Genomic DNA, 23,138 nt, shown 5'->3' on the forward strand with positions numbered 1-23,138 from the left:
AAAGCATCCTAGGCAGAAGGAAGAGCATATCCAAAGGCCACAAATTTGGATGAGCACCTGTTTGAGAAACAACCAGGAGTTTCATGCAGCTGAAGCAATGGGCACAAGGGGAGCTGGTGGGAGGAGAGGTGGAGGCAGAGGGACGGAGAGACTGTGGAGGTCCCCAAATGTCAAGCTAAGGAGTTAGGCCTTTAGAATGAGAACAATACTTAGCATACAGTAGGTGCTAAAAAAGTTGGAGAAAGGGAGCCATCAGTTGGTTTGGGGACACAGAAGGGGTAGGCTGTCTCTTGGCTGCAGAACATGAAGCTGTCAGTGATCCAAGAGACTATGTCCAGTGTGAAATGAAATTGAAAGTCAAGCAGACCAGAGGCTGAAAATGGTGTGAAATGGTGGAGAGGGACCCAGGCCTCCAGAGTGAGAACAGGCAGCAGGAAGGAAACAACGTCAGGAGGCCCTTGTAAGTCACGGGAGTGACTTTAGAGTGTGCTTAGACCTTCCCTAGTGGGTATGGGGGCCACCCTCTAGACTGTATGCTTCTTGAGGACAGGGCCTGTGGCTTGCTGACAAAGCCTGGTGCATAGCAGGCCCCAGACCAATGTCTGTGGAATTCTTCACAGCTGACTGTCAGAGTCATAAAGTTAGCTTAGATATGCTCAGATATGCTGAGATGAGAGGACAAGGGCCATGTCCCCTAAATGCTCCCAGGACTGAGGCCAAGCTCACATTAATTTCCGAAGTGTATCTTGGGTAATGCCAGGGCCAGGCCACATGGGTGATTTCCACAGGGGAGTCTGAGTTTCCATTCCACTCCCCTCCCACAGTTGGGCTGGGCTGGGCTGGGATGCCCTCAATGAGTCCTTGCTGACTTCACCCAGATGAGGAACTGAAGATTCTGCTCCGGACATAATACAAGCCCATGCAGGAGGCATAAGGTAACATTTTCTGAGCCCTACATGCTGGTCTGGGGAGTCAAGCCCTCTCCACAAGGTATCTAGATTCCCTGCAGTGCACCAAGGCAGACGAGTCATCCTTTTACAGTCACAGGCTGGGAGGGTGCAGCCCTGGTGGTTCAGATGTGTAGCGAACATACACTAAGAGTAGCTCTTGGGAATTTTTGAGACCAGCCAAAAATCAATAGTGACAATAAAGCATTTACACTTTTGAGAGGCAGTTGCTTTACCTCTACTTTCCCTTTTGATTCTTTCTACATGGAATTATGGCCAAAATCCAGTGGTTAATTCTCAAAATTAGCCAATTAGTGTATAGGTAGTGTTGGCACCGCCCAACAGAGAAACCCTAATCTTCCTACTCAACCCAGGGCCAAATTTCAGCTCCTGAGCTAACAGGGACCAGGAGATGTGCAGGCACCAACTGCATGTACTTCCCCCTGAAATTCATATGTTGAAATCTTAACCTCCAACGGGATGGTGTTAGGAGGTGGGGTCTTTGGGAGGTGACTAGGTCATGAGGGTGGAACACTAATGATGGGATTAGTGCCCTTATAAGAAGAGACATGAGAGACGTTGCTATCACCCCACCCAGCTCTCTCTTGATCTTGGATTTCCCAGCCTCCCAAACTATGAGAAATAAATTTCTACCGTTTATAAGCTACCCAGTCTACATGGAAGTTGTTATAGCAACCTGAACTAAGACACTTGGTAAGCTTCATTTACAGAAATGGTATACTTTTACAATTCACCTTGAAAGTCCAGTCAAAAGCCAAATTCCAGCCCAAGACTGGTCCACCACTCCCTTCCTTGTTCCATCAGATAAAGGGTCCAGATACACTGTGTTATGTATCTTTGAGATGACTCCGAACACTTACATAGTTGGTAGTATGTTTTGCTGTAATAAGAACATGGAGTGTAGTCCCTGTCCCTGACAGAATGTTACATCATACCTTATCAGACCTTCTATGCGAGCTATTGACTTCAGCTACTGAACTGCAAAACACACATAAACCCAAGAGTACAACACTGTAAGAGCTCAGGTTACAGCAGGCCTACACTCTGCTAGCCACCTGTCCAAAGGTGGAGAGCTTATGCTGTGACAGGGCTGCATTGTCAGAAGCTTCTCCAAAGACAGAGCTCAGGCTATGGCAGGGCCACACCCTCTCAGCCTTGGAGCTAATTTTGGAAGTCTCCCCTGCCACACCAGCACTGCCCTCTAGCGTCAGGGATCTCCACCGTGTTGGTCAAGCCTTCTCTCTGAGAACCACTCATACTAAGCTACACCTCAAACTTTAATTAGACTTTGCTTTCCACAAAGGCCTGCTTCCATCCTAACTGAGTAATTAGACTTGAATAATTTTAGAACTCACTCACTTTGTGACTAATGTATTCCCATCCCAAGAGGAAAGAAATCTCTTTGTATAGTAATAAACCATGTGATTTGTGAAATCATATTTTGATCATCTCATTATTTTAACCACACAAACACACTGCCAACCTCAACAGTATTTCTGGCCCTAAATACCTCAGCTTTCCACAGCTTCCCTCCCCCATGTCATCCCGTCCCCAGTCCTTTCCCCTCTATCCCTCCCTGCTCTGCCACATCAAGCTCAGGGTGATCCCATGTCCTCAGGTGGCCCAGGACAGCCCTGGTTTACACCTGTCCTACCGTGATCACTGACAGAATTTCCCCTTTGCTCTCAAAAGTGTTCTAGTTTAAACAACAAAGTAATGGGGAAGTTAAATGGTCACTCCCACCCAGGACTGTTTCTCATGACGTTTATCTTTACTTCCCTCAGGCAGGCAGATCTAGAAATGGAGCCTTGAGTGGTAGGGCCTAATCCGGACTGCACACAGTTCCTTCCCTCCCTCTCTCCTTTCCTTCAAATTTCACCCCGTTCTGTTCCAGAAGGAACTTCTCTTAGCTAGCAAAGACAGCAAAATATATCCTATGAGAACCATAAGTTTGCTATGGGTGTACCACAGTTTGAATGTAAATGTTCTATTAGTCAAATGAAAAAAAGGAGATCTGGTTAGCTGTACAGAAGGAAAAAAATTATCCAGGAGAAATGCAACTATTTCTGACTCTAGGACTATCTCCAGATGGGCCATCAAACAGGATATTCTGTGATATCATCGGCAATGTCCTCAACGCCCCTGCTGAGCAGGCAGGGAGATTCCAGGCTGGTGTCCATGTGCATGCTGGGGTCACTGTGGGTCCAGCGCTGCTGCCCAGGCTTGTTTACAAGGCAGCAGCCATGGCCAGGATGGGGAAAGAGAAGCAGTGACATGCCACTGCCACATCACTGCCAGGCCTCCCTTCTCACTCCCTCTCTGCCCTTTGGATTTCTCGCCCTCCATCCCTCCCTATCTAGGCCCTCAACCTCCCAGAAGCATCTTCGGACACTGAGAGCAATTTAAAGATGTTCTTATACATATTAAAGCTCCAATAAATGTTGAGTCTGGGGAATCCTTTTATTTTCTTCCAAAATTACGTTTCTGGCCAAGAATTATGCTTAGCTTTGACATTTTGTTATTAGGTAAGTCTGAGGTTATTTAGAAAAACATTTGATGGAATTTTAAATTACCAATAAAAATCAACTATTTCAAGTAACAGGAGAAAGCATGTGAAAAAAAGTCTCAGTGCACCCAAAAATGGTCACGTGTGCACCCAAGGACCAGCCAACTAAAGCCTTTTGAGGGAGTAGACCAAGGGCAGGAGCATGGGCCAGTTCTGTGCCTCAGTGACCCTTAAACCAGAGGTCTCCACCTGGCAGTTCTTAGGCTGAATCTGCTGCACTGATGTGTTTTGTTTGGCCAGCAGATTGTCTGCTTAACTGTCAATGTTTAAAAATCAAAAATTTTTACATTAACCACATAGATTTCTGGCTTCCCTTGAAAAGAAAAAAAAAAAATCAGAAGATCTGACAACACTGGGCCCATATTCTCTTGAAAAAAAAAAAAAAAAAATCAGAAACACCAGTCAAGAACCAGGGCATAGATGGCTTTTCAATTAATTGCTTTCCTTCCCTCTCTTTTGCAATTTAGTTTTAAATCTTCAAAAACTTGTATTACCTCCTGGAGACATTCACCTGAAATTAAGCTGCTGCAGGCTGTATCCTGAGTTTCTGAATCATGGATGGCCTCTTGTACATTTTACAATATGTTACATTCACCAAATGATCACTTTTTCTTTTAAGAACTAATCCGATGTTCTCTCATTTTATAATTTTTTGAAAAAGCAACAACCCCACTCCATCTGACCTTTAATGTGATCGGGTCTGGACTGGGGACTGGGGCTCTTCTGGTCTGATCTGTGCAAGTGGCTGGAGGACACCTGCACTCACAGCTAACCACATACAATCAGGTGTTCCTTTTCATCCACCAATCTCTCCCAGGTTCTGGCTGGCAAAGGTGGATCTGACAACTCCTCCTCTCTTCCTGTTTTGGTCTTTTCTACACCAAAGGCCCTCAAGGACCAGACTCCCTTAATGCAAAAGTGTATTGCTTGATCACCTGTATAGTATTTTTAACCTTGGAGAGCAGCTAAAAGAAGGTAAGGTTTGAGTCAAGAGGTGGCCTGCAAGACTGAGGTCACACTCTGTACTCTTCCCAAACTCTGCTGAAATCTTGGCAAGAAGAAACAGGCAGAAGAAATAGGGGCGCCCCTCCTCTGTTCTGGTTATTCCTTCTAAATAATACGATTCTCATTTTTGTCTTCATCTTGCTTAGACACTACCTTCGAGGCTCTCTGAAAGCTGAATACCAATGAATGGCAATTACATTATTATGAACATGAAAATATTGTTCATTGTCAGCCCAAGTAGAGTGCTAGGATATACTGCCTTCTTTACAGTGCCAAATTCATCATTCTTGGGCCAGTGGAGATAAGATGATCACAGCAATAAGGGAAAGGGTTTCCGTGCAGACACTGGGCTTCATGTTATCAAGGGAGGCAGTATTTTTTTTATAGGGCCAAGGGGATCAAGTGGAAGCAGAGAAGCAGCCAAGTGCATTGACACCTATCTCCACACTGACTGACATTAACGAGGCCCCGTGAGCATCTCCGTGACTTCACATTTCTCAATGTCCGTCAGGATCAACCAGACTCATAATGACTGCTTGTCCACAGAGGTAAGGACACAGCAAATGTACAGGCGAATCATTATATATGAAGCAATTCTGGTTCCTAAATAAGCCTCCTGTTTTACAAATAGTGATAGAAAATTCCCAAAGACAAGAGAGCTGGGAAGGCTGGGTTTCCGGATTAAAACATCCATATGAGCCACTCCTCAATGTTGGGTGTCACTTCAGCCACCTTCACACAAGATCAGAGGGGTCCTCTATGGTCAACAGCAAGTGGCTCATTTAAAGAAGTCACCCAATGCAAGAGTAAGAGACAACATGCTTAGTTCAAACTGAGGCTCAGTTTAAAAGCTTGATATTTCTGCAATGACCAATTCTGCTGCTAACCTGGAGGCTGAGGGGCTGAGGACTGAATATCCATTTCACTTAATCACCTCAGAAGAAATGCAGTCATGCGACTGAAATGTGTGGTCGAAATGGCCATGGAGCCATATTGAAACTCCCCTCATGTGGAGCCGGCCATGCTTAACTCAGTCCTTTCCACACACAGTTTGTCACAGAAGGTCCCTCTTGTGCATATGCCACTGTGATTTAACTATGCTATTTTGCTCTTCTCCCCAGGAAGATGCTTACAGATAAGTCTTTTCTGCTGCCTAGATTGCAGATGAGGGTCTCTCAATGAGCTATTTACTTGGCAAAAGAAACAGATTATAGCAACGCAAAAAAAGAACAGTCCTCCTGGGCCCACCATCCTGTGTAGCACCCGCCCAGGCCACCTCCCAGTGGAGTGACCTGGGGGGTGCTCCCACCAGCTAGGCTGCAAGCTTCTGGAGGACAGGATCCAATTTCCCTCTGCTGCACAGCCAGGATCTCAGCAAATCCCACTGCGTGAGTTTTCTATCAGGGCACAGAGCTCAGCCCATCCGAAGCACACTTCTCAGAGGCTATGCCTGTGTAGCAAATTCGACCATCCTTCCAAGAGAATTTTCAGATGAAAGAAAGAAGCATGGCACCCACCTCTTAGCATTTTGAAGGCAGAAGACTAAACTGAGGACGAAGTGGACCACGCAGCAAAGTTTACAGGTCCTATAGCAAAAAGTCTCTGTGGCTCGTCCAAGAGACATCCCTAAACAGCAGTACTGACTTGGCATCTTTGGTATTTGAGTCTTTATTAAGTTTTATCTGCACTATCTCCCTCACATTATAACCTCCCGGAAAGCAGGAACCATGTCTTCTACTTCATAATTTCTCAAAGTACCTACTCCTGTGGTTCATACAAACAATAAACCAAACAAAAATTGAGAATAACAATGTTTCCAGGGCTGGCCATTTAGTTCCGTAAATTGAGAATAACAATGTTTCCAGGGCTGGCCATTTAGCTCCGTTGGTTGGAGTGCTGCCTTGTAACAACAAGATCAAGGGTTGGGATCCCAGTACCAGCCAGCAGCCAAAAAAAGAAAACAAAAGCAATGTTTCCCATAGGTTGTCATTTAAAAGAAACTTTAATGTGAAAGCAATTTCTGTAAGAAGACCAGTGATGGGACTACAGAGCCTCACTTGTGGCTGGCCAATATGCAGTTGAGGAAGAAATCTCCACTTCAGTACCTGTTCCTTCATTTATTCAGCAAACATCTGCTACATGCCTGGCCCTCGATCTGCACAGCATAAACAGCACATGCAACCTGGGCCCACCACTTCCACTCATTCAATTCCCCACTCATTCTCTCAGGGGACACCTGTATGAGGTTCGATGTGGCGGATCTTTCTTTATTGATTCAGTAGTGCCAAAGCACTCATTAGGTGCAGGCAGACAAAAGAACTCAAATGAGCTATGTTTTCAGAGACAGGAAGCCCCTCACATGTTCAACATGGACCTCGTCTCTCAGCCTGAACACTCAGATCTTCAGCAGCCTCATTCCCAGCCGCTCAGTCTTCAGGTGGAAAATGGGTGCTCCTAGCTTACCCAGGGGACACAGCCATCGAACAGGATACAATCACACCAACAGTAACACAACCCCACCTGGATTCTTCTGTATATAGCTTTTTCCTTTTAAAATACATTTTCCGGGCCGACCCCGTGGTGCACTCGGGAGAGTGCGGCGCTTGGGAGCGCAGCAGCGCTCCCGCTGCGGGTTCGGATCCTATATAGGAATGGCTGGTGCACTCACTGGCTGAGCGCGGTGTGGGCGACACCAAGCCGAAGGTTGCAATCCCCTTACCGGTCACATAAAGACAAAAAAAAAAAAAAAAAAAATACATTTTCCCATTGATGTCATTAAAAAATAACCTCATACTAGACTTGTTATCTCTCCCACAGGGCAGATATGTCCCTCTCCTTTTCTGAGTAATTCCTGCAGGGGCTATAGCACTGCCTCCAAGTCACACAGGCTGCAAAAACAGCTCAGTCTGCTAACTCCCAGGGAGTGAAGGAATCACTATTTTAAAAGGTGGCAGGCTTTTCTCTCTTCCACTCAGATTTAACTCTGATAGAAATTGACAGGCTCGATCTTGGTTATTTAAAAAAAAAAAAAAAACCCACAAGAACAAGGGCCAAGAAATTCTTCTCGGGTGTCGGAGGGAAGAAGACAGTCTAATACCTTTTATCTTCATGTCCTACATTTGCGCATTGTGAGTGATGGTGGTGGAAGGGCTCTCTTATAAAGCTAGGCTTCATGCCTAGTGAACAGTGGGACTGAATTTATATCAGCTGTAAAGCTTCCGGATGTGACGGCTACTTTAACATCCTAACATGAGACAATCTGGAGAGAGATGGAAAATGCTGGTCGGCTAAATGTTAGAGTTGCTGAGTCCGTCTTCCTCCCTCAAAGCACTGATTTCAGACTGACGAGCTTGAAGACAAAATGCCACTATGAGTTCGCATAACTCTCCTCAGCCCTAAACTCAGAGACAGCAGATATGCTTTTTAAAAAATAATAGATTAAAAATGACATGTACATTTGAAATGATATGATGCCTGGGATTTGCTTCAAAATAATCAGGGGAAGAGGAGAAGTGGGTGGGAGTAGAGATGAAACGACTGGCTAAGGGTTAATAATTATTCAAGCTCCGTAAATGTTATAATATTGAAGCATCCAGAATATTATAGGATTCTGTCTACTTGTGTATATGTTGGAAGTTTTCAGTAATAAAAAGTAAAAACAACAAAAAAAAATTATATCGGGAGACTAGCAATGTTTAACAAAGGAGGACTGGGTTAGGTATAAGAATGACCAACATACAAAAAGGCAGAGAAAGGGTGAGAGAAAGGAATAGCAACATTCCCCCAGGATGACCAGGCTCCATGATTTTCAGATGAGGACAGTCACAGGAGGTGTGCCCCAACAGAATCTTAAAAAGGAACCAAAAGAGAAAGCTTCCTCTGTCACTATCCTAACATCCCATGATCCCTGCGCATCATTTTCCAGAAAACACAGTTGGTTCACTGCATGTTTAGCGGGGAAAACTGTCAAAAAAAAAAAAAAAAAAAACTATTTGTCAAATGGACAGTGGGAAGTACTCTTCCCACCCTCGTACAAGCTTCTGACATTCATGTTACACAATAGCAGGGAAACAGCCATAAAAATGACTTACTATGTGCCCTTTCAAAGTACTGTAACTGTGGGCCAAATGAATAAAAATGACACAGCTGGAGAGATCCAAATATATTCCCGCTTAGTGAATTTCCAGATCCAAGTGTACTCGCTTAACCAGTCAAGTTCTGTTTTTGTGCTGTTCTGTTTCACGTTTAAATTTTCCTTTCTTCTCAGAGATGCTAGTAGATTCCATTTACAATAAAAAACTTGTCCACCTCACGCTTCACCACTTAGGGAGAACACTTGGTCGTTGGAGTCTGGCTGCCAGCTTCGTGAAGCATCTCAGGGAATGGCAAGTGGCCACCTGTGCAGATGGCAAGGGCTGCAGATCCCAGGTAACTGATGGCCAACTGCAAGGCCATAGGGGCTGGGCCTGCCTGCTCAGGAGAGGGGCCCAGCTCTATCTGTCCTTGTTCAGCCACCATTTATTCACTCCTTCCATCCCCACCCTCTTTCTTCTCCCACCCTCACTTCCCTGCCCCCTGAGAGCCAGGTGAAGACTCCAAAGCAGCAGACAACTAATACTAGATCTTCCAGGTCACTGGAGTCTCCAGTTTTCTTGTGGAAGAAGGCAAAAGGCCTGCCAGCCATCACCAAATCATTCTTAGACGCAGCAAGAAACCACAAATACTAAAAGGTAATTAATTCCCCAGAGCCAATAGGGTGCACAGTAGTGAGGGCAGTCATTTGCAGACTTAATTATTAGAGGTCTTTAAAAACATTTCAGTTGGGGGTGGAGGGAAGGAGCACATAAAGAGGCTTAAATTTCTGTTGATTCTGAGCGTCCAAGCCCTGTAAATGGCATTCTTCAGGCTCTACCAGCAGCAGAAGTCTCATCGTTCTCATTGTACATGACAATCACTAAAGATTCTGAGGTAAGAAAAACTCAATTTCATGTTGAATCTAAAATCGTTAAGAGATTTCTTTTGGGAAGCCCAGACAATTAAATTGATTTAAGTTACACTGTTTATAAAATCCTAGATTGACAGAAAATATAAATTCTGGCCAGTACTATTTAAATTAAGTGTGATGTGATTTGCAGGAAAAGATTCCAAACCAGAGCTGGAAGGCATCATTGTTCTAACTGAATTTAGTAATTAGCCCAGTGTAAATATCCCAGGGACACTGGACCTTCCAGAGCTCTAAGGAGCTCACCAGCAGCAGACAAGCAGCTTCCAATGGAGAGAAGACAATGAAGGTCAGGAGAGCTGGGACCACGGATGCCAGAGCAGAGCTGGGGGAGTGAGGTCCTGAAGCTCACCTGTTGCCCTTCTCAGGTGGGGAACCAAGGCACGAAGTGTGATGGCAGAGCTGGGACCAGCACCTGCAACTTGGGACTCTCTGTTTAATGCTCCTTCTGTCACCTCCCTTTGTTAAATCAAGGACTCTAGCTTAAGTCACAGCCTGCATGGAGGTGAGGGAATGAGGCAAGGAGCTTGCCATAGTTAAGATGGCAGTTGTTTGCCCAAACCTTCTCCACTCCACCCCCCACCGCAGAGAAAGAGGCCTACCCAGTGACCCTGGGGCAGCTTGTGAGAGGATCATGGAAGGAAAAACAGCCCATGAGGCCTGAGGAGTTATCAGCTCATTCAGGGACCTTGCAGGAATTTCCTGTTATGTGATCTGGCTCCTGCAAATAGCCACGAGCAAACTGAGGCTGTGTCTTCTTCCCCTCCTTCTTGGCGGAAATGCGGGCTCTTGAGTTGCCTGTGTCCTTTAGCTCTCCAATGACCAGGGGGTCTGCAGGGAGCTGGCATTAGGGTCTGCACTAAGAACAAAAAGCGGGCAAGCCTAGGGGACAGTGAAATCCCAGCTCCTTCCAAGTAAATTTGGGCAGCTCTGGCTCTGAGTGAGCTATCACTCTACCCATTGGAGGAAGAGTCAGAAACATGGAACTCTCTGGACTCAGGGCTGTGGCCTAGTTTTTAACAAAAACCTGCTTCTGCTATTCCTTTCCCTTTTTTTTTTTTTAATTGAAAGACCTATATTATACATAAAAGAGTGCATGCAAACATATGCATGACCACCCAGGTGGAGAAATATCGCACTGCGGCTCTACAAAGCCATTCCCCCCAGTCCCTCCTCCCCCCAGTGCTGTCTCTGGGGTTCATCATCTCCTTGATTTTCCTTATAATTTTTAGCACCTGTGCATGCATCCCTAAAGATTACAGTTCAGTTTTGTCTATCATCGCACATAGTTACTGTCTGCTCATTTTGTTGCTGAATAGTACTCAATTGAATGAGTACATTTTATCTCTCCATTCTGCTGCTTAGGACATTTAAGGTGTTTTCAGTTTTTTTCTACTACAAACAATGTTGCAGTGAATATTCCTGAACTTGTCTCATGGTTCTTGGGTGGTAGCTTCTCTATGATACACACTTGACAACGAAACACTGCATCATGCAGAATGTGTTTCTCCACCTTGACTAGGTAATGCCAATCTGTGTTCCAAAGCTGTGCTGCCTTTAACCTCCTTCCAAAGCCACAAGCCAACCCACTCTGCTTCCACAGAATAGGGGTCACTGGTGACTCAGAGGCGAAGAAAGCCCAGCTGATCACTAAAATGGAAATTTAATCCTGATACACTGCTCTGGAAGACAAAGACCAAGATTTTAAAATTATGAGCTTAATCAGAACCAACAACCAAAACAACTGGGCTTTCAGAAGAAAAATGTCACAACTCCCCCAAAATAATGAAGTAGCATCTTCAGCTTGGGGACGGACCCACCTGCCCATGCTATTAACTGCCAGTAATAAATACAAATGTGTTTCCAAGATACTAAGTGCAGAAAAAAATGCATGCCAAGAAATCCCAACCTACCACAGGTGCCAGAAGAGAGAGGATGAGGAGTGGGGTGGGGGCCTTGGCAGCTGCCCCCTGCCCCTGACAGCCACAACATACCTGTAGACTGGCTGCATCTCCCGGGCTATGCCGATGACAGCACCGGGCAGGAAGCTGTCAAACTCCTCAAACAACTCGCGGATGTTGGTCTTATACTTTAGGTCTAGGTCCAGCTGAATTATCTGCAGGATTTCTGGAAGGAAGAAAAAGACAACAATAAGACACAAACACACATCCCAGGAGGTTCAGCCATTGAAGGAAATAAAGGGGGGGGTGGTACAGAAAAGGGCACTAGATAATTATTGTTGTCACTGAATGATGCAACGTTACCGCTAGAAACAAAGTCCCTGCATCTACCAACAACCCCCCTGCACTAGAAGTCTTCACAAGCAACTGCCTCACGTCTTTCCTTCCAACTGCAGACATCCATTTTGTTTAAAACTAGCTGACCATATGCTGCAGTTTAGGCCTACTGTCTTGGTGTGAGTGTTAAAGTGAGCCATCTCACTTTCAAAAGCATCTGATTTGAATGATACATAGACACCTTGTATAAAACTCAAAGCATCCAGCTGTTTCTCTTTGGGGCACAGGTAGTAAATGACCCATGGGAGAGAGAGAGAAACATACTGTCTTAGGCCCTCATCGGTATGTTCTGCAAACCCAGATGAGTGTCAAGTTAAGATGCTGACCCAGAGAGAAACAGCTGAAAGGCCTCAGATACCACCATGTATTTAATCCACTGACTGAAAGACAGAATGAACTCCAATTATTCAGTCTCACAATTACCTGGCACATAAGAGCTGTTTGCTGCCATGGCCTCCAGATGACTCGGGGATGAAGAGGGGCAGAGGGAGGCACAGGCTGAGCTCGCTCCCTCATCCTTCACCCAGACGAGCCTGACTGAGCTCCTGCGGTGTCAGTGCCAGGAGGGGCCAGAGACCAGGCTGGCTGGGACCCTGCCCTCAGGGGAGTCACCTGGGTGACTAAAAACAAAGTGGGGAACTAGAGCGGAAGCATGGAGTAGAAGAGGGGCCATGCGAGTTCCACGTGGCGGTGCCTGGGTCAAATGACGCAGTAGAGACAGTAAGTACCTGTTAGCAAGAAGGCCTGGCTGGGACTCAGACCATGGGGACTCATGTCACAGCTTTGCTGCTGACTAATCCTGTGACCCTGGGGTGGTTATCTCACTTCTCTGAGCCTCAGTTGTTTCATTTGCTAAAATGGGGATGATATTATATGCGTTGCCAGGCTGTGATGCTGAGATGAGGTAATGTGTGGAAATATCTTATAGGCTGTAGGGTGCTACAGGAATCCATAGTTTTGAGAGCAGGAAATTCACTGAGGCCTGAAGCAGTCAAGGAAGACTTCATGGTGGAGGGGGACTTGGGCTGTGCCCTGCAGTATGGTCAGGTGTGGAGAATGAAGTGACACCAGCACCCGCTCCAGAACATTGGGGCTCTCCCCGTTGCTCCCCACCTGACTCTTCTTGCCTGCCCAGCTGCAGAGCATAGCAGCTGCCAGAGGATAGGCTGCCCGTGGAAGCCCCCAAGGCAGGGACCACCTCTTTCGCATCTCGGCCTCCATCCACTCATCATGCCAGGCTCAGCATTCAATAACACTCAGGAATGTTTGTGAAATTCAATAGCCATTCTCTAAATTAGTTCATGAAGAAATCACTGCTTATGATTCAAGAAAAACTGATTCATTTGTTCCTTGTTCTATTTTCCTTTGTGACGCAGAAACAAAACATTAGTTGACATTCTACATGACTTTTCTGGAAAAAAAAAAAAGTTATAGCAACTGAGGATCCAGATGCCCAGGCCAGAGGAAAGTGACTGGGCACCAGAGCCGGGCTCCTGTGGCCCTTGTGGGAAGAGGGTCTAGGAAAACGGGGCTGCCCCGGCCAGTGTGGACCCTGCTGCCTGACGCTGCCCACCCCCATATGGGAGAGTTAAATGACTGCTTTCCTTCCTGCGCCTGAAAACAATAATAACAATTCTAAAGACTGAGAAATTAGGAATGTTGATAACCCAGGAGTCTGGATGCCGGGAAGCCCGTGTAGTGATTTGGCTGGTCTCACGGGGAACCCTGCCCTAAGCCGAGGGGCAGTGAACAGAGGCCACAGGGCAGAGATCGTGGTGCCTGTTGCTCTCAGAGGTGGCCCCAGGGAACAGAGAGAGAACCTGATGGGGACCTTAGGGAAGGACACTGTGCCCCAGGAAACAATGTCCAGGAATGAAAGTGCAGACACCAAGAAGTCATGATGGGCCATCAAGGGTCAGGTGCCTGGAGTTGGGGGGCGCCCAATAGCACATACCCCCTCTGGCCATTTTTCTTCTCTTTTCTGGTCCATCCCCTGCATCCCGAGCTCCCACATCCAGGGTCTCAGGCAGCTCTTCCACAAGGTGAGGCAGAGTCCTAGTGAGACACAGACAGGATGGTACCCCCATTCCCAGCAGAGAAGCCACATCATCTCGGGTTCTGCCTGTAGAGAGGATGGGGACAAGGGCGTTTGGCCAGGAGATGGGGCAGCCAGGAGGATGTATGGTGGCCACTTTCTGGTGCTGGCAAGGCTATGAAAGAGGGGAGAGCTCATCCTCATGGCCCCAGGGAGTACTTCCACTATCAACAGTGGTCACAGGGAAGCATCTTTCTGAGGGGTTTTTAAGTGTCTAGCACTGCACAGCAAAAGTTTATTTCTCATATCTGCCCGATATGCTGAGTAGACTTATTCCCATTTTTAGATGAAGGATCAGAGGCTTAGAAAGGTTAAAAACCATAGCCCAACATTATACAACAACAAAGTGTTGGAGGTGGGATTTGAACTTTGGTCTGCTTGACTCAAAAGTCCAGCACTCTCTTGCCAGTATACCCTGATTTCCCCTCTAAATAGAGAGTAGCTACAGAGACACAGATTTGCTCTGCTGCTCCACATGAAAGAGACCCAGGAACAAGCAGAAGAGCCGAAGACCTTGACGAAAAGAATTCTGGAGCAGGGCAACAGGCTGGCCAAAGTGGAGTTTAAGTAAAGGAAATTTAAGGAATTTACAGAAATTTCACTATAATTAAAGAAAGTCCTGGTGGTAGGAGAGGCCTTTCATTCATTTAGTCAGTGAACCGCAGTTCTTCATTGAAATCTGACCACCTGCCATGTATGCTCTCGGGTCATTAAAGCCATCTAAACACTAGTTACTCTGCAAGGAGCAGCCTGACAGGTCCTGCCCTGCCTGCCAGCACAGGCCCTGCAGGAGTCGTGGCTTCCTATCCTGTGCTCCCCGCACAGCTGCCTGCCTCTGCTCACTGCTATTTGTGCATCTGTCTCAGTGCCCCTGAAGACAGACCACTCCTCAAGGCTGAGAAAGTGCTAGGACAGAGCTCAGGAGCATTAGGTGTTTCTGGAAGAGACTCAACTCCTTCATTTTGGCAAAGCCCTAGCCTTGTCTTAATAAGCCCCTCAATAAACCTGAGCATTTTCCCTGCCCTTTAGGGACTGGCTGAGAGTGAGCCCAGAAAGGTCACGTTTAGCCTAAGACATGGAACTTGTGATGCTTTAGTATCATTTACAACTCTTCATTCCTAAAGCACCTTTCAGGAAGAGTTTGCTTATGGTTGTTAACACTTCTTTCAGAAGGGGCTTCCCCAAATGAGGTTAACTGACTAGGAAAGAAAGAGGCTGCAATTCCAGCATAAAACAACCCCTTCACACCAATGTAAAATGACTGACCTAGTCGTCCCCTTTCAGGCTGAGGCAGAGGAGACTCCTTTCTATTCAGGAAGGCCAGCAGCCACCTACACAGCCTGCACAGCCACATGGGCCTGTGTCCCGAAGGCTTCCACTTACATAATTATGAAATAAGATGCCAAGCTGTAAATATCACTGCTTAAAAGATCAAGATGCTTACTAGGAATGCTAGAAATCACTAGGATGTGATTTTTTTTTTTGAAGGGCCTTTTCCTCTGGCTTCTGGTCCTTAATGTGGCTATCTCTCTGTGGGAACTACATGGGGGTAGGGCAGTGTTATACATCATGCTGTTAAGCATTCTGAGGATGAATGAGATTGATATAAAGAAGTGACAGCCACAGCGATGGCCCAGAGAAGATGCTGGTTGAAGGACAGCTGCAATGACAGCGATAGGACCACTGAAATTTTAAGGAATAAATAAATGAGATCATTGCCTCCAAAGCAAGGAGATGAAGTCTATAAAGCATGGAGAAGACTGTCTGACAAAAAAGAGGACCAGACATCTACAAAACTCAAAAGAATGGCCAGCATCCGAGGCTGGTTGGATGTCCACCATGTCCAAATCCTGTAAGAAGACAACAAAAAAATGAAGGACAGATGTGAAAAAGAAGGCTTGGTAATAACTAAGGCTAATCTACCCATTTTACAGATAGGGAAACTGAGAACCAGAGAAGGACTTATCAGGGGTCACAGAGTCAAGCTAAGTGGCAAAGCTGATCCCAGATCTCAAGTCTTCTGGCTCCCTAGCTAATGCTCTTGTGTTTATTAGCCCCCAACCCTCCACCCAGTCCCACCACAGGTCATAAACTCCTAGAGACCAGAAAACACTGTGTAATGACCCAAAGGTTGTACACAGGACCAACTAGGCAACCAATATGAGTAGCTCATGGAGTATATGCATATCATCCCAGAAAATGTAAACCTGAAGATAAGTAGTAGTCAAAGAAAAGAAATAAGAGACCACAATGATCCACACATCTTACAGCCAGCTTTTGGGAAAGAGAACGTGTACTCCATATTCTCACATTAACATCGGGCAGGCATGCTGAAAAACAAATCTTCACATTCCTCTAAGAGCACACACTGAGCTCTGCTAAACCCAAAGGGAGGTAGGAGACAGACTTAATACTCAGGACCCAAAGCCACCCTGGAGACACAAGCTTAGTGTCTGGTGTGAGACCTGCAGCAACCCGTAATAAAACACTCACTGCCCACCCCACTTCCCAGCCTTCTACTGCTCTCATAAAACTTGCTCCTTCCTGGAAAAGTGCTTGCTGCTCAATCCAGTTAGGTAAGTCTTCCACCCAGCCCCTTGTAGCTACAAATCTTCCTAGGTATTTGTTTAAATCACATACACAAGAACTGAGGAACTGATGTGCACCTATTCACTTTCTCAGGTGGAGGGAAGCTTTCCCACATGTTAGGAGAAGTCCCATGTGGGCACCTGGTATTCAAGGAACACACCTATGCTGATCGTGCTCCCTGGGTGAGCTCACCTGCCTGATGCTGGCCAACCTGGCCTCCTGGTAGATGACAGACGTAGAAGAGCTCCCAGCATTCCCACCTCATGGGTCAGCAGCTGCAGCTCTCAACACTGGTTTCCATGGAGGTGACAGTGTGGCAACAGATCAGGCAGGCTGACTTGGGCTGCTTCAGGAAACGAAGAATTACTACTTCCAGGGGACAGAAGATGGTTCTGGTGTCCTGTCTGAAGCCCCCAGCCACAAAACTGACAAGTGTTTGACCATAAGACAGGAGCCACTGACATATGCCAACCCAAAGTAGGAAAAGACACTAAGGATCTATGTGGGCTTTCTGGCCTTAGACATATTTCCAGTTGAACTTCAACTGCAGAGGGTAGAGTCAAAAACGTGGTACCCTCTTCACAAGGGGACATGTCTGCTCACCCTCATCCTCTCATGCTCCAGTTTTGGGCTAAATAAATGGTGCTGCTTGGCTCTAACAAGTTGGGAAATGAAGGACAAAATCAAAAGTGCTAGCTTAAAGATGCAGCTTCCAAGACCTTCAAGACACTCCAGACCCCATTACCATCACCATGGCCACGGCCCTGGGCAGCACTGCTCAGGAGTTCTGAGGAAGCCTACACCTGCTGCTGGGGTCTGAGGCCCCGAGCGCCAGGCCTGGCTGGGCGGGAGGGCAGACACCTCTGCATGACTACATTTCAGAAGACCACATTCACAGCCTCAGTGCCAGCTGGGACATTCCCAAATCAACAGCCCCTGCAGAAACAGGCTTGGGACAGCTCATCATCAGCTTCCAATTAAACTAGCCACAAGCATATCATCTGACCATGGATGGAATTACAATCCAGAATGAGTAATTAATGATACCAAAAAACAAACAGCAAAAGGAAGAAAAAAAAAAATCCCAGGAAAAAAAAAGAGCCTCCTTTCCTCTCCCCTCCCTTCTCCTATCCCCAGAAGCAATTCCTGGCAGACACATCCTAACACACACAAAACAACATGTAATAAAACGGATTGGGAAACGATGAAAAGAAAAGACATGCTTAGGTAAGCACGGAGACTGCCATCCTGGGAGACAAACAGGCCTTCTCAGAGGGGCCGTTTAACCACGCAAGTGCCTTCCCTCCCTTTCTGTTTTGAAAGAGCTTCAGAGCTTCCCAGAGATAAATATTTATAACATGTCAGAGGGCTTCTACTGCAGAACATCAGCCCAAGCTTTCCTCTTGGGGAAAAGGGAGAGGGCTTAGGGAAAAGGGGAAATCATGACAACGCTAAGCTGTGTGACTCCAGCATCATGAGGCTGAGGACCCGGAAGCAGCTGCCTGGAAAAGGAGCTCATTTTCTCATTGTCCACTTTGAAATACTGCAGCAATTTGCCACCTGCCTTATCATACTCTAGCACTTTTTAATCGCTGTTCGGCAGCACCTCTGGCCTGCAGGAGCCAAAGGGCAACTGAAAGGGGTGGAGACTTCCTCTCAGTGAGAGGCTCATGATCACAGAGGGGCTGTTTTGAGCCCTACAGGACAGGCACAGTGCTCCTGTGCCTGCTACACCAGACTGCACCAGCTACACCAGACTGGCTCCTCCATTGGAGGGTCCAAGCATGTGACGGAGGGCCTGTCACTGTGATGCACAGACCCGGGCTGTGTCCCTGAGGGTATCTGTGGTTGGAACTGGCTGTGGTGGTTCTCACATCCAACAGGAAACTGGATTGCTTCCCAGCTGGGCCTTTCCCTTTCAAAGCACTTTTCTCCATTCCCTTTGCAGTGCTGGGCCCAGCTGCAGGGCAGCTGGCTGACTATGAGAATAGCTGCTACAAACGAACAGAGCAGAACATGCCAAGGGTCCCAGGCCGTGGGCATAGATTCCTGGGGCTCCCCCAGCCCAGTCAGACAAATGATTCCTCCCTAGGAGCAGGGAGAGGGTTTCTGTGCGCCAGTGCCATGCTTAGGGCTTTACGTGTACTGACTCAGCTAATGAACCTGCCTTCAGCTTCCATGAGGTGGGTATTAGCACCTCCCATTTTCACATGAGGATCCCCAGGCTCCGAGAGTTTGGGAAATTTGTCTAAGACAACCTAGCAAGGAAGCATCAGAGTTGACAGCAATCACAGATTCGCCTCACTCGACAGTTTAATTAACCCACCACATACAAGTTTCTGAGAAAAGACTTCAGATATCTCTGAAGTCCCTTTTTAAATCCCATTATATTTAAAAAACAAGAATGGCTTCCACGCCAAGGGTGAAAAGAGCAGAGGGCTCCAGATTATCTCTGTGCAGTGACTGGGACTTCTATTGGCAGAGAAGGGTGCCCTGGTTCCCACACCACCTCCCTCAAGACCCTCACCCCAAGGAACTTGAAGACTACTGGGATTCCCTCTCACTGAGTGGAGACCAATGGAGAAACTTCTGGAAAAAGCAGTTTCATGCTACAAAAGTAAGTTGAAAGGAAGTTTTTAATAACAGCCAACATGTATAAATACATTACACTCACTGAATATTCTAAACACTCTGTGAGATTAATATTATGATTTCTATCTGAAAAATGAGGGAACCAAAAAGTTCAACACAGGAATCAAGATCAAGCAGCTGGTAGGCGGCAGGGCTGGAAACCACGCTCAAGTCTGTTGGGCTCTAAAGCCCACGCCTGTTCTTCAGCGCCGTGCTATCCTGCCTTTCGGGCCGGGCCCCTGGATGACCAGGATGCGACCCACACTCAGTCCTGCAGGCTCTGCTCAGACAGGAAGTCCCTGACTCTCACCCATGCTAATCTATGTTTTCCACATTAGCAGCCTGCCCCCATCTCTGAGGGAAGAGGGGAAAGGAAAGGAAATGGAGTCCATAAGAGTGATTTATGCAACCTGTTAGCAGCTCTGATAAAAGGTTTTCGGGCCAGGAGGTTGCGATTAATGATCACAGTCAGTTTTACGTGTTAGCTATACAACAAATTCTTTCTTCTACCCTGCTCACCCCCTCTCAAAATGAAGCATGGAAAACTGAGTGTTAACTATGGCTCAGCTATAACATTGTTTATAACTCTCGGCTCCTATTTTGTGAACAAAACAAATTATTATGAAAAGATACAGTTTTTGCTTCAGCAACAGTGTAATATTAGTCCCCTTCCTCATCCTTGGCATGAGGTACAAATCATAGGACAGAAATTATTTTGAACTTGGCCGAAAAGCTTTAGGAACTTATAAGACAATACATATAAAACCCAGTATAAATATCCTCTCACTTCTATTGCCAATATGAAATTATAGCTCATGTATTTATTTATGAAGTCCAATATGCAGGGAAAATAGAATTTTAGATCTGAAAACCTTCCATTTCCATGGTACAGATGTCCATGGTTCTGTAGCCCTTTCCCGAGCTTATATCTGTCCGGTACCTGCTGTAGACTTTATTTTGTGTCTTCAGCTTAACTTCCCCTTCTTGTTTGAGGCAGATTTTGTTTACAACAGAACGATGCCTGGTCTCTGCTCTTTACCAACAGCCTTTTTTCATAGGCCTAGGGATGGAAGCTGTAGACAGCAATGTTCCTTGGGCATAATTAGCAGGAGTTTTCTGAAAATAATGACACAGATACCACTGGTTGCCCAAACTGTCATAGTTTACTTTCCAAAATCTCCATTTAAGGTTCGTTATTAAAAGTACAGGGGCATTTGTTTCTAATCTCATGTGCCTCCTCTCTTTACATGTTGTAACAACGCTCTCCCTCTTTACTGGCACTTGGACCCATGCTACATTATGGATTCAGTGTAAAATTAGTAGAACTGACAAAGGTTTCATCCTGCTGCCTGCAGTTTCTCATCCCCACACTGTGTTCTGATATGTGCTTCTGCCCCTGGGCCCAGCCAGGCTGTCAGGGCCATCCACTGCAGCCCTGCCCCTTCGGTTTACTCATATGACAATGACAATAATAGGACTAATTCCTTATATTTTCACGGCAGGTTGAAATGTTCAAAATGCATTCCCAGCTCATAAAACTCTTCCCCATGCTTTAGATCATTTAATCCTTCCAACAACCCCAGGAGGCAGGGGCATCCATGTGCATTGGGTTCAACTGCATACAATAGAACACCTAAAGTAACAATGGTTTATAAACACCTAAGACCATAGCTAAGTCACTCAAGGATATTACAACTGCTCCATGAAGTTATCAAGGGTCCAGGCACCTTCTGCCTTCCACTCTGCTATCCTAGCTCTGGTTTCCATCCTTAAGGTCACCTCATAGTGCAAGACAGCTACTGGGTCTCCAGTCAATTAGGCTGCATTCCAGACAACAGAATGGAGAAGGACAAAGGACACCACCATCCCCACCTTGCTCCCTGCAATGAGGCAGACCCTTTAAACATCCTTCCTAGAAGTCCTTAACATTTCTTCTCATATTGTAATGGACAAAATTTAGTCACATAGCCACACCAGGCTGCAAGGGAAGCTGTGAAATCCATTCTTCTATGGGCATAATGCTGCCCTCAAATAAACGGGATTCAGTTATAAATAAAAAAGGAGAGAATGGATATAGAGCAGTAACTAGCAGTACTTCCACAGAAAGCAAGTATTAATTATACCCAGTTTACAAATAAAGAAATAGAGGCCCAAAGTGATTAGGTCTGGGTAAGGTCACATGGTCAATAACAGAATACGGACTAAGTCCATATCATCTGACCCACATCCAGATCCCTTTTCCTTGTTCAGGAGTCCCCTTGCTGCAATGGAGCTGCTGGTGTGCTTCTGCCTGGACTCCTGTGGGCTCACCCTCCAGACCTCTGCTCAGCCGTCACCTGTCTCTAGCTGGTCTACCAATGAGATCCATGCCTGCCAGCCCTAGGCTGCCATCCTCAAGGACTCCTGTCCTCCATCACCTGCCCCATATTTCACTCCCTTCCTTGCTACCTACACTTGATTCCCCATGTCTCTTAGAATCCAGGCATGCTCATTAGTAGGAGGGACCAAGCCAGAGATGGCCAGACCCCAGCAAACTGGGCAGACCCACAGAGTAGGATCACAACCCCAAAACTGTTTCTGTAATGCCCACGGGAGTTCTATGAGCAGGATAGCTCACTTTGGGGCACCCACACAAAGGTGGTCAGTATCTCCTAGAGTTGTTTCTGATGGCAAACCTCCTTTGTAGCCATCACCTGTTCCATCCTGACATTGAAGACACATTTCACGCACACTGCCTGGTTGTGTGCTAGACTTGAAGGCTCATCTATAGGTCCCTGACTACAATGCCTAAGCCAGCACAGACAGTTTTGCTTTCAATGATCTGGCCCCATTGGCTACCTCTTTCACGTCTTTAATGCTAAGGTTTCTGTACTTTGGCAGCAGTTCTTCCCAGTGGGCATAATGAATCTGCCACTCTTTCCTGGGATTGAACTACCTGAGTTCCTCTCACCCAGCAGACTCAACCCTTCTCCACGTGGTGTCTGGCAGCCCACCACTACCATCAGACTCAAGGACACAGGGTCTCCTCAGCCTCCTACAGTTGAGAACGGCAGAGGGACCTGCAACCAAGAGAGTGGTGTGTACTACTGAGATCCTCACACAAGGAGGGTAAGGGGAATCAGGCAGGGAACTGCCAGCCTCTCACCAGAAGGAAGAAGCCTGGCCACTGCACAGCCCCTGACTTCTCCCTGGGACCATGGAGCAGCTGAGGAAAGAGTGGCCCCACATCATTCCTTGTGCTCAGAAATCCACATCACAGCAACTTCACAGAGAAAAATCAATTTCTCCACTTTATGAACCCAGAAATACCTCTCTGAGACTACATGTGAAGAACTACCCATTCCCTTGCATTTGTGTAGCAGGAGAAAAAGAGTATGGCTGTAATCTTCTCAGTAGCAATGCCCATCACTCTGTGATAGTCTGCAAACTGACCTGCCAGTGATCCAACCGCTCTTCAGGTGTCATGACTGCCGAGCCAGGGTTCTTGCCAAAACGTGACATCATTAATTTTTATACTACATTTTTTTAAAAAGACAATCTATCATAATCTATAAAATGATGATATACTGATATGCCAGGTACTGGGCTAGGTACTCTCACATATTTTACCCCATTTACTCCTCGTGAGTAGGGTCTATTGTCCCATTTCACTATTTCCTCTTCCCTAAGATACAGTCAAAGTTTCATTGCTGTCATCTCTGCTCAGTGAGGTTGAGAGGAGCCCTCCTATTACGAGTCTGGTAAGAATAACACAAAAAGGTGGAAAAGTCAAAGGCTAGTTCCTGTGCTGGGAGTCTAGACTCCAATTTTCATCCGAAACAAAACTGCTTTCTTATGGGATAGGGCTCCCCCCACCCAAACCACTACCAAGAAACCCCCTTTATAACTTTTTCCCATTACAGACTGCACAACTGAAAAGATTCTTTCTACCAAATTGCACTTAAGCACAATTAATTCATTCCCCATTTCAATTAAATTTTAATTT

At 46.3% G+C, this 23,138-nt stretch overlaps 1 protein-coding gene across 1 annotated transcript in view; it reads right to left on the reverse strand.

Moving 5' to 3' along the window:
- The window catches only part of XXYLT1 (xyloside xylosyltransferase 1), a 173,126-nt gene that overhangs the window by 67,366 nt on the left and 82,622 nt on the right, over positions 1–23,138 (reverse strand). Inside the window, exon 3 of the mRNA XM_063106636.1 lies at positions 11,536–11,668. Coding sequence (XP_062962706.1) covers positions 11,536–11,668 — 133 coding nt within the window. The remainder of the gene's footprint in view (positions 1–11,535; positions 11,669–23,138) is intronic.

This window comes from Cynocephalus volans, chromosome 1 (genome assembly GCF_027409185.1).
Source record: "Cynocephalus volans isolate mCynVol1 chromosome 1, mCynVol1.pri, whole genome shotgun sequence".
Classification (NCBI taxonomy): Eukaryota; Metazoa; Chordata; class Mammalia; order Dermoptera; family Cynocephalidae; genus Cynocephalus; species Cynocephalus volans.